The sequence below is a fragment of the Canis lupus genome, chromosome 16 (genome assembly GCF_003254725.2).
Source record: "Canis lupus dingo isolate Sandy chromosome 16, ASM325472v2, whole genome shotgun sequence".
Taxonomy (NCBI): domain Eukaryota; kingdom Metazoa; phylum Chordata; class Mammalia; order Carnivora; family Canidae; genus Canis; species Canis lupus.
This window is the reverse complement of record NC_064258.1, coordinates 9,958,855-9,975,278: the sequence shown is the minus strand read 5'-3', so window position 1 is coordinate 9,975,278 and position 16,424 is coordinate 9,958,855. Positions and strand designations below refer to the sequence as shown.

The 16,424-nt window shown below is 43.4% G+C and overlaps 1 protein-coding gene across 1 annotated transcript in view; it reads right to left on the bottom strand.

Annotated features, from left to right (window-relative positions):
* The window catches only part of SVOPL (SVOP like), an 81,946-nt gene that overhangs the window by 37,446 nt on the left and 28,076 nt on the right, over positions 1–16,424 (bottom strand). Inside the window, exons 7-10 of the mRNA XM_049095250.1 lie at positions 14,315–14,378; positions 13,234–13,359; positions 9,955–10,083; positions 900–973 (exon numbers count right to left, since the gene is read on the bottom strand). Of these exons, the coding sequence (XP_048951207.1) occupies positions 900–973; positions 9,955–10,083; positions 13,234–13,359; positions 14,315–14,378 (393 nt within the window). The remainder of the gene's footprint in view (positions 1–899; positions 974–9,954; positions 10,084–13,233; positions 13,360–14,314; positions 14,379–16,424) is intronic.

Here is a 16,424-nt window from a genome sequence, read left to right as displayed (position 1 = left end):
GATCCCGGGTCTCCAGGATCGTGCCCTGGGCCAAAGGCAGGCACCAAACCACTGCGCCACCCAGGGATCCCTCTCAGATGGTTTTAATTTGAACTCTAATCAGTGTGTGAGAGTTCCAGTTACTTTACATTCTTCCTAACAGCTGGTATAGTGAATCTGTTTAATTTTAGCCATCCCAGAGGAATTGTAATGGTGTCTTACTGGTTTTAATTTGCATTTCCCTGGTGACTTTAAGGTTGAGCATGTTTTCATGTATTTATTCGATACAATTTTTGATCAAATGCCAGTTCAAGTGTCTTGCCTATTTCTCTACTGGTTTGTATGTCTTTTTCTTGTTGGAAAAAATTACATATATAATTTTATACATATTTATAGTCTTATGTAGATAAAAATTTATTAGATATATATTTTTGACATTTCTTCTCTCAGTTGGTGGCCTTATCTTTCAGATTCTTTCTGATATCTCACAGCACAGAGTTCCTAATTTAATGTAATAGCACTTTTTGTATCTTGTTTAGAAAATCTTTGTGTACTCAAGATCATGGCTTCAGAGAAGTGAAGCACAAAGAAAACCACCAGAGTCTATTCTATTGAATTTGATTATTGGTGACTTCAAAGGATCACTTTTTGTCATGTGGTGAGGAAAAAGGCCAGATTACAAAAGGTTAGAAAGTGAGCTTATATGAAAAATAAAAAACTAGTCAGAGACAATTTCCTTCTCTTTAAAATAAAATAAAATAAATAAAAGTTTTATTTATTGGCTGGTTGGTAGTGGTAGCAGAAAGAGAAGACATGGCTGGAGTCGCCTTGGCGTTTTTCTCCCCACTGGCACAGAGTGGATTTGCTTAAGTCAGTTTTGTGTTTATTGAAAAGTCATTTTGAAATAATTTTGTTCTTACCATATGACCCAGATCTGTAACGTGGTCCGTAAATATTTAGCATCCAACAGGTCTGCAAATCTTCCTCTTTTTTCCTGGGGTCGTGAAAAGAGACAGACACATTAGATTTAATGACTTATGGATTGGCAGGGGTTTCTCTAGTATTTTAGAGAAAAGAAAATAAGAACAGAGTGGAAATGTAATGGGTGAGAGAGCCACTCAGCTCCCATGAGTGCACCTCACTCCGCCCACAGATCATCCCTTCTACACATACATCTCAGCCAGCCAGTCTTTGCATGCTTGTTATTATTGTTGGCAAAGACCAGCCCATTGAGTTGATGATTCCAATTCTTTCTCTGTTCCTCTTCTCACCAGTGCTGGTGAGCAGTGAGGTAGAGCACAGAAAAGAGGAGGATACAAGAAAAGCGTGGGAGATTCTTTTAAACTTCATGTTAAAATAGAAAACCTAGTATTGAAAAAGAGCCTGAGAATTGTGTAAGAAAAAAAAAATAGCATACATTTGGAAAGAGGACAGGATATTCGATTTCTTTTTGTGCCCTTAGAATAATTAGCAAAAGCTTTTATCCATTGTCAGTGCTTATTACATATTAGGGGTAAAAATAAATAAAGATGGGTTATATATGACTAAGCAGAGGCAGATTTTTATTTAAAGCAAGGAAGGCCTTGAGGGGGGTGCTTAGGTGAAAACTAACTATTCTTTTCTCACAAACAGACCTGACATTACAGATCCCCTCTAAATAGACCCAGAGTATAATCCTAGATGTCTTGGATTTTGTTGTCACAAAAAGTGCCAGTTCGAAGGAACTTTCTCCGGGACTTTTTTTTTAAGTACTCTATACCCAACATGGGGTTTGGAATTACAACTCTAGATCAAGAGTCGCACGCTCCACCGAATGAGCCAGCCAGGTGCTCTGCTGACTTTTAGGCTCAGCTCCTAGAGGTCATTATGGGCAGAGAATAGCAATTGACAGATCCCTTTCATCGGCTTTACATATTGGGCTTTAGCTAGTCATCACTGGAAACATTTCTGAACTAGTCCTGGCCTCCCATTTTCCAATCCAGAATATGTGACCCAGAGAGGGTAAATGACTTACCCAGGGTCACACAGCTGTTTGCAGGCACAGCCAGCTAGTCCGGTGTCAGGTCTCCCAAACGCTAGTCCTGAGTCTTGCCCATCTATCTCTCTGACATGCCCTCCTTGAGTTTGGATGTGACTATGGTCCCCTCACTGCCCCAAGTATAACTGGAGATTCAGAACACTGAGTCTGCAGTGAATCACAATGAATCATTAAATTATATTCAAAGAAATTATTTGACTACAATCCAAATTAGTGGACTCAATCACTCCTCTCTGGTGTGGCCCCTTCTTTAGCCAGTCCCCAGAGCTTCTCATCTCTGTGTCTGAGCAGTGAAGCTCTACACATACCATCTTGTTCAGCCTCCTCAGCCTGGCATTCAGATGGTAGCCAGTGTGACCAAATCCACTGCACATTCCTGTTTCTGGTCTTGGCTCACACCACTCCTCCTTCCTCCCTTGAGGCTGCCTCTCCTTTCAGTGTTCAGTATATATGCCCCAATTGTCCCCTCAAGGGGGCTAAACGGCCCTGGCTCATGCTTACCTCTTTGCTCTGATCCTACATACTATTGTCCATGCCACTCACCTGGTTCTAACATCTGGCTGTTTGGTTAGTGATTCTTTGCTGTGTGAGCCTCACCTCACTAAGCAGATTGTAAGAGACTTGAAGGCAGGATCTATGGCTCGTAGCTCTGTATCCACAGGCCTCACATAAAAGACAACCGTGGAGAAGGACAAGACCATCTGATGGGCACGTGGATGGAAGCTGCAAGCTGAAGGCAAGAGGAGGAAAGCAGGAGGAAGAGGAAGGAGGGGGGAAAGGAGAAGGCTGTAAGAGGGAGGGTGCAGGATGGGGAGTGTGGAGAGAAGATGGAAACTAGATGGGGGTGGAGGAGGGAGTGTGGTTGTTGTGGGAATTGAGCCTCCCCAGTTGAGTATAGTAACAATAATTTATAATATATTTGACAGTTGTTAAGAGAATCGCTCTTAAATGTTCTCACCATGAGAAAAAGAAATGGCAAATATGTGGTATGATGGAGGTGTTCACTACTCTATGGCAGCTATCATTTTGCAATATATAAGAGTGTGTCAAATCGATTCACTGTACACCTTAAACTTACACAATGTTGTATGTCCATCACATCTCAATAAAGCTGAAGAGGAAAAAACAAAACAACAGGCCCTCCCACAGGCATGGCAGCCCTGGGAAGAACCTGCAGCTTCTCTCTGCACTGTTGGTGCCTCAGCTTTGAGTCATTCCCCACCTCCCTCTCTGGTGATGTCTTTTGCTCTGTTATATGTCCAGCCTCCTTGTGTGCTGTCAATCCTCCGCTAAGCAAAATCTGCACTTAGCCATGGATCTAAGGATGCAAAGGCCAATCAATAAAGATCATGGAAGACCATAAAGGCCAAGGTGAGGTTTCCCTATAGTCAGGGACTGAGAAGGACAGGGCAGGGGAGGCACTGAAGGTTCCTGAACAGAAGGGGTAATATTGGTGTTGGAAGAATACTTGTCTGACAGTGTTGTGCTGGATGGAATCACAGGGCATGGAGCAGTGAGGTGGCTGTGTGAAAGAGGTTGGAGGGGGCACCTGGGTGGCTCAGTTGATTAAGAGTCTGACTCTTGGTTTCAGCTCAGGTCTTAATACTCCCGTCATAGGATTGAGCCCTGCGTCAGGCTCCAGGCTTGGCATGGAGTCCACTTCAGATTCTCTCTCCTGCACTCTCTCTCTCAAATAAATAAATCTTAAAGAGAGAGAGAGAGAGGGATTGGATATAAAAGCCACTGTTGTAAAAGCACCAATGGGATTGGCAGTCAATCAGGCTTGGTGGTGCAGAGGTTTGCAATGAGTCAAAAGGAATGCCACACAGTGAGATGAGTATCAGTGAACACCTGTTTCAGGCTGCAGTGTGAAGGAAGCCAGGCACAATACTGTGTAATTCCCCTTATATGAAATAGAGAATAAGCAAATTCATAGAAACAGAAAGTAGAAGTTACCAGGGATTGGGGGTGGGTAGGCATGAGGAGTTACTGCCTCACAGAGGGTCTGTTCAGGATGAAGGCAAAATTCTGAATGTATTTGATGCCACTGAATTGTACACTTCAAAATGATGACACAAACGAATGGAAAGCTATTCCATGCTCACAGATTAGGAGAACAAATATTGTTACAACGTCTAAATTACCCAAAGCAACCTACAAATTTAATATAAGCCCTACCAAATATCAACAGCATTTTTCATGGAGCTAGACAAATAATCCTAAAATATGTATGGAACCACAAAAGACCTTGAATAGTCAAATTGATCTTGAAAAAGAAGAACAAAGCCAGAGGCATCAAATTCCCAGATTTCAAGATATACTACAAAGCAGCAGTAGTCAATACAGTATGATATTGGCACAAAAATAAACACATAGATCAATAGAACAGAATTAAGAGCCCAGAAATAAACTCCCAATTACATAGTCAATTAATCTTTGACAAAGGAAGCAAGAATATGCAATGGGAAAAAGTCTCTTCAACAAATGGTGTTGAACAAATGAACAGCTACATGCACTAGACCACTTTCTTACACCACATATAAAAATCAGTTCAAAATATATTAAAGACCTAAATGTGAGATAGGAAACCATAGAAATCCTAGAAAAGACCACAGGCAATATTTCTCTGACATCAGTCATAGCAACATTTTTTTCTAGATATGTCTTCTAAGGCAAGGGAAACAAAAGCAAAAATAAACTATTCGGATTACATCAAAATAAAAACCTTCTACACAGTGGAGGAAACAATTGACAAAATTAAGACAACCGACTCGGGCAGCCCCGGTGGCACAGCGGTTTAGCGCCGCCTGCAGCCCAGGGCGTGATCCTGGAGACCCTGGATCGAGTCCCACCTCGGGCTCCCTGCATGGAGCCTGCTTCTCCCTCTGCCTGTGTCTCTGCCTCTCCCTCTCTCTCTCTCTCTCTCTCTATCTCTATCTCTCTGTGTCTCTATGAATAAATAAATAAAATCTTAAAAAAAAGACAACCGACTGAATTAAAGAATTAAAGAAGATATTTGCAAATGACATATTCAATGAGAAGTTAGTATCCAAAATACAGAAAGCACTTATACAACTCAATACCAAAAAACCCAAATAATCCAATTTAAAAATGGGCAGAAGACATGGACAGACATTTTTACAAAGATGATATCCAGATGGCCAACAGACACATGAAAAGATGCTCCACATCATTCATCATGGGGGAATGCAAATCAAAACCACAATGAGCTACATCATCACACCTGTCAGAATGACTGAAATCAAAAACACAAACAACAAGTGTTGGCAAGGATGTGGAGAAAGAGGAACCTTCCTGTATTGGTGGTGGGAATGTAAACTGATGCAGCCGCTGTGGAAAACAGTATGGAAGGCCCTCAAAAAGTTAAAAATGGAATTACCATATAATCCAGCACTTGTACTACTAGGTATTTACCAAGAATATGAAAACACTAATTTGAAAAGATATATGCACCCCTGTGTTTATTGCAGCATTATTTATGAAACCCAAATTATGGAAGCAACCAAAGTGCCGACCCATAGATGAATGGATAAAGAAGAGGTGGTGTAAATATATGGTAGAATATTACTCAGCCATAAAAGAGTGAAACCCTGCCATTTGCAATGACATGGATAGACCTAGAGGGTATAATGCTAAGTGAAATGTCAGTCAGAGAAAGACGAATACCATTCCTCACTCAAATGTGGCATTTAAGAAATAAAACCAAGAAACAAAGAAAAAAAAAGAGACAAAAAAAAAAAAACAGACTCTTAACTATAGAGAACAAACTGATGGTTACGGGGGGGGGGGCAAGGATGGGTGAAATAGATGAAGGAAATTAAGAGTACATGATGAGAAATGAATAATGTTGTTCAGTAATTGATGAATCAATATATTGTATACCTGAAAGTAATATAACACTATACACTAATTATACTAGAATTAAAATTTTTTAAAATCCTTGCGTGAAAAAAAATTACTGTTGACCTTTGACTAACATGGATTTAAACTGTGCAGATCCACTTAAATGTGGATTTGTCTTTCTTTTTATAAATATAGTACAGTACTGTATTTTCTTTACGAGTTTCTTAATAGTTTCTTTTCTCTAGCTTACTTTAAGAATACATATAATACATATTACATACAAAATATATGTTTTGGGTTTAAGAGAGAGATAGTGGTGGGGGTAAGGAGAGGGAAAGAGAATCTTTTTTTTTATATATATAAAAGATTTTATTTATTTATTCATGAGAGACACATACACAGAGAGAGAGAGAGAGAGGCAGAGACACAGACAGAGGGAGAAGCAGACTCCACACAGGGACCCTGATGTGGGACTCGATCCAGGGACTCCAGGATCACACCCTGGGCCGAAGGCAGGTGCCAAACCACCGTGCCACCCAGGGATCCCCAGAAAGAGAGAATCTTAAGCTGGTTCCACACCCAGCATGGAGCTCTATCTCATGATCCTGAGGATCATGATGTGAGCTTAAATCAAGAGTCAATTGCTTAAGTGACTGAACCACCCAGGTGCCTTTCATAAAGGAAAATATGTTAACCAACTGTTTATGTTATCAATAAGGCCTCTGGTCAACAGGAGGCTATTAGTAAAGTTTTTGAGGAGTCAAGAATTACTCATGGATTTTCAACGGTATGGAGGGGTCAGCATCCCTAATCCCTGAGCTGTTCAAGAGTATTCACTTTAGAATCTTGGATTCCTCACTTTTCTTTTCTGAGATCAGTTTCTTAATTTGACAAATGAAAGTAATAATATTGGCCTACTTCATAGGGATTTTCTCTAAGTATCAAATAAAAAAAATACGTTAAAAAAAGAGAACAAAAATAGAAATAAAAAACATAGAAGAAGAACTCTCCCCTCAGGAAATTCAGTCTTCTGATAAGAGTTTTTTGGGTGGTTTTGAAATGTTGCTCAGGAATATAAAAAGACTTGAATAGTGGGAATATATACTTTTATCAAGTAAGATTGTTTCATATTATAAAGGTATTGATTCTCTTTATGTATTAACTAATATTTCAACACCATCCCAATTAAACTCTCCTAGATTTTGGGGGGAGGGTGTATTAGAAGATCTCAATAAAGTGACTTCAAAGTTGTTCTAGAAAAATAGTACTGAGAAAATAAAACTTGGAAAATTCTGCAAAAGAATTAAATAAGGGGGACTTACCCTACCAGATATGAAAACTACTGTAAAGTGTCATACCGGACCACTTTTAACCTGCATCCTTTTCCCAACATGAAGTGCCCTCTTTATTTTATAATAAATCCCCATATATACATGAATCTACAAATCTATCATTAGAACACAATAGAGAATTCAAAAATAGATTCAAATATATAAAGGATGGATTATTCAATAAAAATGTGTGCAAAGGGTTAGCCATTTAGATATGACAAAGCTAGACCTGTACTATGTTTCTTATATTCAACTAAATCCAGATAGATCCAACATTTTAAAAGTAATTATGAAACCAAATTAACCCAATAGAAAGGAGGATACAAGAATGTAGTTGTAAAAGGTAAGTTTAAAACCACTAAAAATGATGCTTAGAAAATGTCAATTTAGGAAAACTTATGAACAACGTGAAACAAAAACATAAGACAAAAATAGTTTGGAAGATGAGATGGGGGCAGATCAGAATTAACATCTTCAAGGTCCTTGTATTGTTGGTTAGACAGAAAATAAAGATATAAAATAACATAGATATTATAGGTGCACATTTTCAATATTAAAGGGCTACCTCTATAATAAAAAAATAGTGTGCATAAATTCCTAGCCAGTAGAAGGAAGTATGAGGGGAAAAAAGCAAACTGAATCACTCTAATAAAATGTAGGAAAGGAGAAAAGGAAAGACATGGTTAAGAGGAAATATAAAATAAAATGGCAGAAGTTAAGCTCAAATATGTGAGTAATCACAATAGTATAAACGGATCAAATTCATGACTAAAAGACACAGAATACCAGATTGAGTGAAAAAAAAAAGAGAGACCAGCTATATATTTACAAGATATACTACTAAGCAAAGCAACATATAGAAAAGCTTAAATCATTTTGAAGGTCTGGATAAAAGATACATCAGGAAAAATGCTAAACTGAACTAGTTTCAACATATTAATATGAGAGAAGATAAAATTAAGGCCCAAACCAGTATAAAATGACATCATAATAAGATTAATCCACAAAACAGAGTTAAACATATGTGAGGAAACAACAGGATATCCTTAAAATATATGCAGTAAACTGTCAGGACTATAAGGAAAAAGGAACAAAGCCATCATCTTATCGAAAAACTGTCAGCTCAGCAAGGCAAAATCTGGGACAAGTGTCAGATATGGCACAATTAACAATATGCATATATATTCAATGAGAACACACGCTCTTTTAAAACACACATTGAACATCAATGAAAATTCACTATGTAGAGAACAGAAAATTTTCCAAAATTCCAAATAATTGATAACATCCTCTGACCAAAATTCAATTAAATTAGAAACAAAGAATTTTTTTAAAAAAGAGTGTTAACAGATAACTCACTGCTTAAAAAGAAACTCAGAAGAGTTACAAAATAGAAATACAAATAAAATTATTCTGTAACAAAACTTCCTAAATGCAGCTAAATACTTCATTAAAAAATAAAAAAGACTGACCATAAATGAGCTAAGTAGTGAACTCAAGAAGCTAGAGAAACATAAAAAACTAAAGGAGAAAACAAAGAGTAGAAACTAATGAGACCACACACAAAAGAAATCAATAAAGAGGACAACAAAAACAAAAACCCTTGTTCTTTGAAGTTAATACACCAGCCCCTAGTAAGAGGAGTAAGAAAAAGAGAAGGCACAAATAAACAGCTTTAAAATGAGAGAGGGGGTCATGCAAATTTATGCAGTAAATTTTGAAACTCCTAAGAGAACACTGGGAACAATTTTGTACAAATAAATTTGAAAACCTAGATGGGCGGGACAATTTTCTAAAATATATACATTACCAAAACTGACTCAAGCAAAAGGCTTAAACAAAAGGAGACTCTAACCAGTATATAAATTGAATCATAGCTTGAGAAACTCCTCCGTGTACCACCCCATCGTTATCCCCCACCGCTCCTCTCGAAATAAAGATTAGGCATGAACTACCCTAGAGGCAGTTTTCACCCAGCATTCCATAATCATATTCCAGCCAGAACCAAAGGCTAATTCCTATCCTACATACAGCATTCCTGAGGTGGCAGGACAGACGAGGAAGGTGCCACTGGTGCCTGTGATCAACCTGCCTACAGGTGGATGGTCAGGGCTGGTGTGAGGAACGACTTCAGGTTGACCTTAAGAGTCCTGGAACCAGGGGCACCTGGGTGGCTCAGTGATCGAGCGTCTGCCTTTGGCCCAGGGTGTGATCCTGGGTCCTGAGATGGAGTCGTGCATCAGGCCCCCCCCAGGAAGCCTGTTTCTCCCTCTGCCTGTGTCTCTGTCTCTCTCTCTCTATCTCTCATGAATAAATAAATAAATTTTTTTAAAAAAAAGAGAGACCTGGAACCATTAGAATGTAAATGCCAAATTTTAAGAAATCATTTAATGAGGTCTGTTAAGTTTGATATCACTTATCATTTATATCATTTATAAGGTCAGTACAAGAAAACAAAATGATAAAACAACCTCTCACCTATAAACAAAGGTGCCAAGTCACATGACTACCTTTGCAAGGTAGATGCTATTATCCCCATTTCATGGATGAGGAAGGTGAAGGTAGGTGGCTTGCTGGCTAGGGCCGCCTGGCTCTTGCAGTGCTGGATTTAGTCTCAGTTTATTCTGCTCTCTTTCCTCGTCCCTCCAGGGCGGGGCTAGAGGGCAAAGGTGTCCCCCCTCTGCCCTGCCAGGATGAGGGGACTTCTGGTCGGGGGAGAAGGCCTCTCAGCTGGGAACTCACCAGGATGGGCTCCACCAGCGTCCCCTCCGGCATGACCGAGCGGTTCATCTTGGCAATGCGCTGCAGTGTGGCCAGGGCAGCCTGAGTGTTCCCAGTGGAGACGTTGAAGCGAGCAGACTCAGGGATAAACTGGGCACAGAAGGAAAGAGCATGAGGGTTCAAGGGCTGTGACCCCAGGGATTCCACTACTACTGTGATATGTGTCACACGGCCCAGTCTCCCAAGATGAGGAGCAGCAAGCAGAAAGCCCCAACACAGCAGGCATCCCCTGCGTTCCAAGTTGATCTGGAACAAACAGGGTCATGTGCTCCTTTTGATAGTCCCATCTTGAGGCTAGGGGGCCGATACTGAGGTTTTGGTAGGTCGGCCCGACCTTGTGGTCAACACAAGGAAAGTTCTACATCCACGTGGTAAAGAGCTGCCCCAGGGCCCCTCTACTGCTCTGTCACCCCAGCCTCTCCCCAGGGATGCTGCCATCTCCCCCAGATGACAGCCCACAGCAGGACTACAGCGCCCATGAGGAAGAATCACTCCTGACAATCCAGACCCTCAACCCACTGATTGTTGAACACCATACCCAGAAAACACTATGGGCTGGGCACCTGGATGGCTCACTCGGTTAAGTGACTGACTTCAGCTCAGGTCGAAATCTTGGGGTCCTGGAATTGAGCCCCATGTTGGGCTCCCCACCCAGTGGGGTCTGCTTGTCCCTCACTCTCTGACCCTCCCCCCAACCCATGCCCTTACACTCTCAAACACATATACATACTACAGGGCTCCATGGAGGCTGGGACCGAGAATGACCTTGACCCATTCCCTGACCTTCATGCCTCACAACCAATCAAGGTGGGCTGGTTCTTCCTCAGAAAAAGCACCTCCCCTAGCAGCACGCTACTCCCCATCCCATGGCCAGCAGGCAGGGCAGATCCTCCTCATTTCCCACTGGGATTATTCTGACTACTTTCCTGGCATTTTCTTTTCTTTTTTCTTAAGCTTTTATTTATTTGCTAGAGAGGGAGAGCATGAGTGGGAGCAGAGGGAGAGGGAGAAGCAGTCTCCCTACTGAGCAGGGATCCCAGGATCATGACTGAGCCGAAGACCTTACAGACTGAGCCCCCCAGGCACCCCTCCTGATGTTTTCTGTATGTCCTCCCACCAGGCTCCACGCAGTTGGGAACCAGGTTCCCAGCACACAACCCCTTCCGCACCACCAGCACCCCTTGCCTCAAAGGCCCTCATAATCCAGACACAGGCCTGTCCTCGCAGCCCCCATTCCAGCTTACCTGCTCTCCCGCAAACACATCTTGCATTTCACACCTTCCGGACTGGACTGACACATCAGCCCTGCCGAAATGCCCTTGCCCCACTCTCTGGCCCTCCAGGTGCAGGCTGTCCTATCCCTCAAGGCCAAATTCAACAGCACTGCCCCACTGGATAGATCACTCTCTCCCCTGAGCACCCACAGAACGAAAGCTGTTACAGCACTTGCTGCGTCTTGCTGGTACGATCACCTTTTGCCTTCATATCTGTCTCTCGCTGACTGGCTGGTGCTCCTTGGTGGCAAGAACTCTATCTTATGCCTAGTTTTAGCCTCGAAACCTAATGCTGAGCCTGGTGTATACCCAGTGTGAGTGTGATAAGTCCAAAGACAAGATCAAGATTCAAAATAATAATTTTTAAAAAGGTAATAACAGGGGCGCCTGGGTGGCTCAGTGGGTTAAGCGTCTGCCTTCGGCTCAGGTCATGATCTCGGTGTCCTGGCACCTAGGGCTCTCAGCTCAGTGGGAAGTCTGCTTCTCCCTCCCCCTCTCCCCTCTACTCATGCTCTCTCTCTCCCTTTCTTTCTCAAATAAATAAATAAAAATCTTTTTAAAAATTAAAAAAAAATAAAGGTAATAACATAGTTGCAGAGCTAACACACATTGAATACTGTTCATGTTCCAGGCTCATAGAGACTCTTACACATTATCCTGTTTCATCCTCCCAAGAGCCCTAGGAGATACATCCTATTCATTAGCCTCAAAGGGCAGGATGACTTGCCCAGGATGGTGGAGCCAGAGCAGTCTGGTTTCAGAGCCAGTAGACCCCAATGCCTCCCTAGAGGCAAACCCAGGTGAAATGGGACACGGAAAGGTGAAATTTAAATGTTGGCAACCAGAGTTCTACATTTAGATTTTTAAAAAATATCAACTGTTGAATCACAATTTTCAGGCATCTGGACTTGGAAACAACTCACACAGAGCGGAGCTTGGGCTGTAGTTGATCGTGAGCCCAGCAGCACCCTACTGTGGGAGGCAGTGGGCTAGGAAGCACATGGTTTTAAACTGCACCCACCAAGGCAGACGGGCTGCTCACGGGAGGCCCCAGGCCCACTCAGCCACTGGCCCCAGGCACCTGTAGCTCTATGTAGGATGTCAAGCCACAGTTCACTACAGAGAAGACATTGACCAAAAAATGGCTCAGCCAGACAAAAACAGATGGGGTTCTGGGATCCGGTGTCAAGAGAGAGTTGAAGGTGATGGTACTGTCAAATGCAAAGAAGAGCTTTGATTGGGCCAGATTCTTAAATACTTGGAGGGCTATCATGCAGAAGGTAGACCTCTGGTTTTTCAGAGAGAAGTACTAAGACCACAGGTAAATTCATAAGGAGGCAGAGTCCTCTCAACATAAGAAAGAACTTCCCAAGAACCAGGGTTGTCTGGAGGTGGAACATACTGAGGTAGTCTCTCAACTCTAACGTCTACAAGTGCCTGAAGCTGGGACTGTTCTGGCAGCGATAGAATGTGTGGTTTTGGTTGTAGTATGAACCAAATGCCTTCCAAGGACCCTTCTGAATCTGTGAAGTTCTTTGATTCCAAAATGTTAGGTCACACACACACACACACACACCCCACATCCCAGGTCCCCTGAGCTGTTAGCCCTGTCTTTGAACAATGAGCATAATTCTACTAGAACCCAAGGAAGATGATGATTCTGCAGATTGGAGGGAGAGCAGAGGGGCAAACCAGCTGCTCTGTAGTGGCCTGAGAATGTGTACCAGGCATCCAACTACAAGCACTAAAGGTCAGAGAGGGGTCAGCCCAAATAGAGCACAGCTGAGAGACAAGACTTCCAGCAAGAAATGATCAGAAGGCAGGCTAACTGAGGGGAGGGATGAAGCGGGTTGAGACAGTCTTGAGGAAAGGAAAGAGGCAGATGTAAGGCTGCTATTTGCGGGGCAAAAGGACCACTGGGCCAGTGGGAGGGGCGGACAAGAGGGAGCCCTGTGAGCATCCTTACCTTGAAGGCCAAGATGAGGATGATGCCGGGAATGGAGGCGATGCGGATGAGCCATCGCCACCCAATGGTGGGGATGACCACAGAGGCCAGGCCGATTATAAGCAGGGAGCCAGCCAACCAGAAAACCTGGGGAGAGAACGGGAGGGTAAAACTCCTCCTATGGGCGCGGGCACCTGGGGATGGCTCAGTTGGTGGAGCACATAACTCTTGATCTTAGGGATTAAGTTCAAGCCCCATGTTGGGTATAGAAATAACTTGAAAATAAAATCTTTAAAATTCCTCCGATCAAGTATGCTCAACCCTGCCTCTCGGGGAGCATTTCAGTATAAGATGGAAGAGAGTCTTTAAAGAGCCCAAGTCTGAGTTCTACACCTAGCACCACCTCCAGGACCTGGATGAACAGAGAACATCACTTCACTTCTCCAAGGCTCCGTTGCTTGTCTATAAATAGAAGGCTCAGCTAGACAGGGGTAGCCTTTTCTTTCCTGGACCTCCTGAAAGTCAGGGCTTTTAGATAATGACAGCATCAGAGATGGTTCAAGACTGACACAGCTTCTGATGCAAAACCTGCCTCAGTGGCCAGTGGGGCCCGGGGGGGGGGGCAGGCAGGCACCCCAGTCTCCTCACTTGGATCAATGGCTCAGCTGGACAAGGCACTTACAGCATGTCCCCACCGGCGTGGGCCAACTATAGTCTTGCAGATACTAGTAACCCTGGAGGAGAGACGGGATGCCCTAAAAAGGGGTGGTCGCTGTGTGCCCCTGCTGAAGACTCAGTGGGAAGCCAAAGTCTATCCCAGATGCATTCCTGGGCTTCTCTCATTCCACTGAAACCAGCCATTGGGATGTTTCCTGGAAGGGGCTACCGTGTTCTAAATGCTACTGTTGGGTGACCAAAGTACAAAAGTCCTGGCGGAGGAAAACCTTGAAATGGGACCTCTGGCTTCAAGCCTTTCTAGTGCTCTTTAGTTAATACCAAGAAACAGACAGTGTGCTAATCAAACAATCAACGAGCCAGGAGCAAAACTGTGCATCATGTCCTCTAGGATGAGAAGGCAGGTGGAGTTCCTATGTTATCTCACCTGAGACAAGGGGAGCATGTAGCCTCGGTATTTTGTAGGCAAAAATTCAGTCTTTATGATTAGCCTAAATAGGAAAGGAGGAGGAACAGAATAATGTTGTTTTTATAAAAGCAATTAATTTTTTAAAATCACAACTTTTCTTGTTACAGAGATAAAGAACGAAAAACCACAGGCTTCATCACGGTGAAAAATATATATATACTGCCCTCAGCTCCCAGTTTCACTAATACTTGGTCTTTGAGTCCAGTTTCTGACACCAAACACCTAGGATCCTTGGAATTCTCTGGTCCAAAGGAGCATCGTTTTTTCTAATGAGGTGGCTCTTGGTGAGCGCCTGGATGGGGCCCAGTCTTAAAAGGCCAAGCCACGATTAGACTCTTGGAACATCCAGGCCTTTCCCCCACCCCCTGGAGAGAGGAAAGGAATTGGAAAATGCATTGATAATCCCTCATGCCTACAGGATGAAGCCTCCATAAAAATCCCTGACATACAAAGTTCGGAGGGCTTCCAGGCTGGTGAACACATCTATGTGCTGGTGGAAGGAGGGAGGTGTACCACAAACTCCCAGGGACCCTTCTAGACCTTGCCCTGTGTGTATCTCTTCATCCGGCTGTTCATCTGTTTCCTTTAAAATGTCCTTTGTAATAAATCTGCCATAGTAGTAAACTCTTTTCCTGGGTCCTGCGAGCTGCTCTAGCAATTTACTGGACCCGCAGAAGGATTTGTGGCAACTTCCAATTTGTAGCGACTGAGACAGACGTTGTGGATAACCTGGGAACTTGTACTTGGTGTCTGAGGTGGGTGATAGCCTCATGGGACTGAGTCCCAAACCTGTGGGGTCTGAGCAAACTCCAGCTAGGGTCGGAATGAACTATAGAACACCCAGCTGGCATTGGAGAATTGGCCAATGCATAAAGAACCCAGATATTTAGGGTCAGAAGTGAAGATTTGTTGGGGCACCTGGGTGACTCAGTTGGTTAAGCATCTGGCTCTTAATTTCGGCTCAGGTCATGATCTCAGAGTTATGAGATTGAGCCCCGCATCGGGATCCACGTGGAGCCTGCTTAAGATTCTCGTTCTACACCCCCTCCCATCACCTCCTGCTCCCATGCACTTTCTCTCTCTCTTTTTAAAAAACATTTTATTTATTTATTCATGAGAGACAGACAGAGAGAGAGAGAGAGAGAAATAGTTGGCCATGAGGAATGAGGAGTCAGAGCCTAGGTTTCTAATTAATTTTGGGACAAGACAAATAAATAGAATCACACTCCCTTCGATTTTCTAACTGCTCTTCCCTGTTGCGATTATTAACCAGGGTTTGGGTTTTCTTAACATATTTATTGGGCTGGTTCCCGAGGGATGTTGTAAATTTCAAGCTAACTTCTGCTCCAAGTGGGGCTTAATTTATGCCTCAGGGAGGAACAATCTTTCTGCGACACATTAGGGTAATAATCGGATGCTTTGATATCTCCTAATACAGTCTAAGGATAACTTGCTCCAAGGCAACCAGGAGAGAGTAGCCTGAAGGACTCTGCGAACTTCAGGGAGGCTCTCGGGTTGCTGAATGTTTAACAGAACCACCCCCTACCCCCACCCCTACCCCCACCCCACCCCCCTACCCCCATCCTCACTCCCACCCCCTACTCCCACCCCACCCCCACCCCCATCACCCCACCCCCACCCCCCACTCCACCCTCACCCCCCTACCCCCACTCCACCCCCATCCCCATCCTCCCACCCCCAGCACCCCCCACCCCACCCCACCCCCAGGCAGGAGAGTCACTGCACACTCACCCCAGGACAGAGAGGGACCAGCAGCCACCCTCTCTTTCCAGGGTCTCCCCCTGATTTGCAAATGCACTTAGACACCATCTTCAGTCATGGGGCAATGGTACTTTAAAATGATTGCTTCTGATCAAACTAAACTCTCCCAACAAGTTCTCAAGAAATGAATAGATTGCGGCACCTACCTCATATGGCCCTTTGGCGTACCATTTAGTCAAACAAAATCAAGATTGGCCTTAGGGACAGAGACGCTGGCACATGATCAATCAGTGTCCTCTGCTAGCCTCACCGTCAAACATCATTTTGATGAGCAAATAGCCCCCCA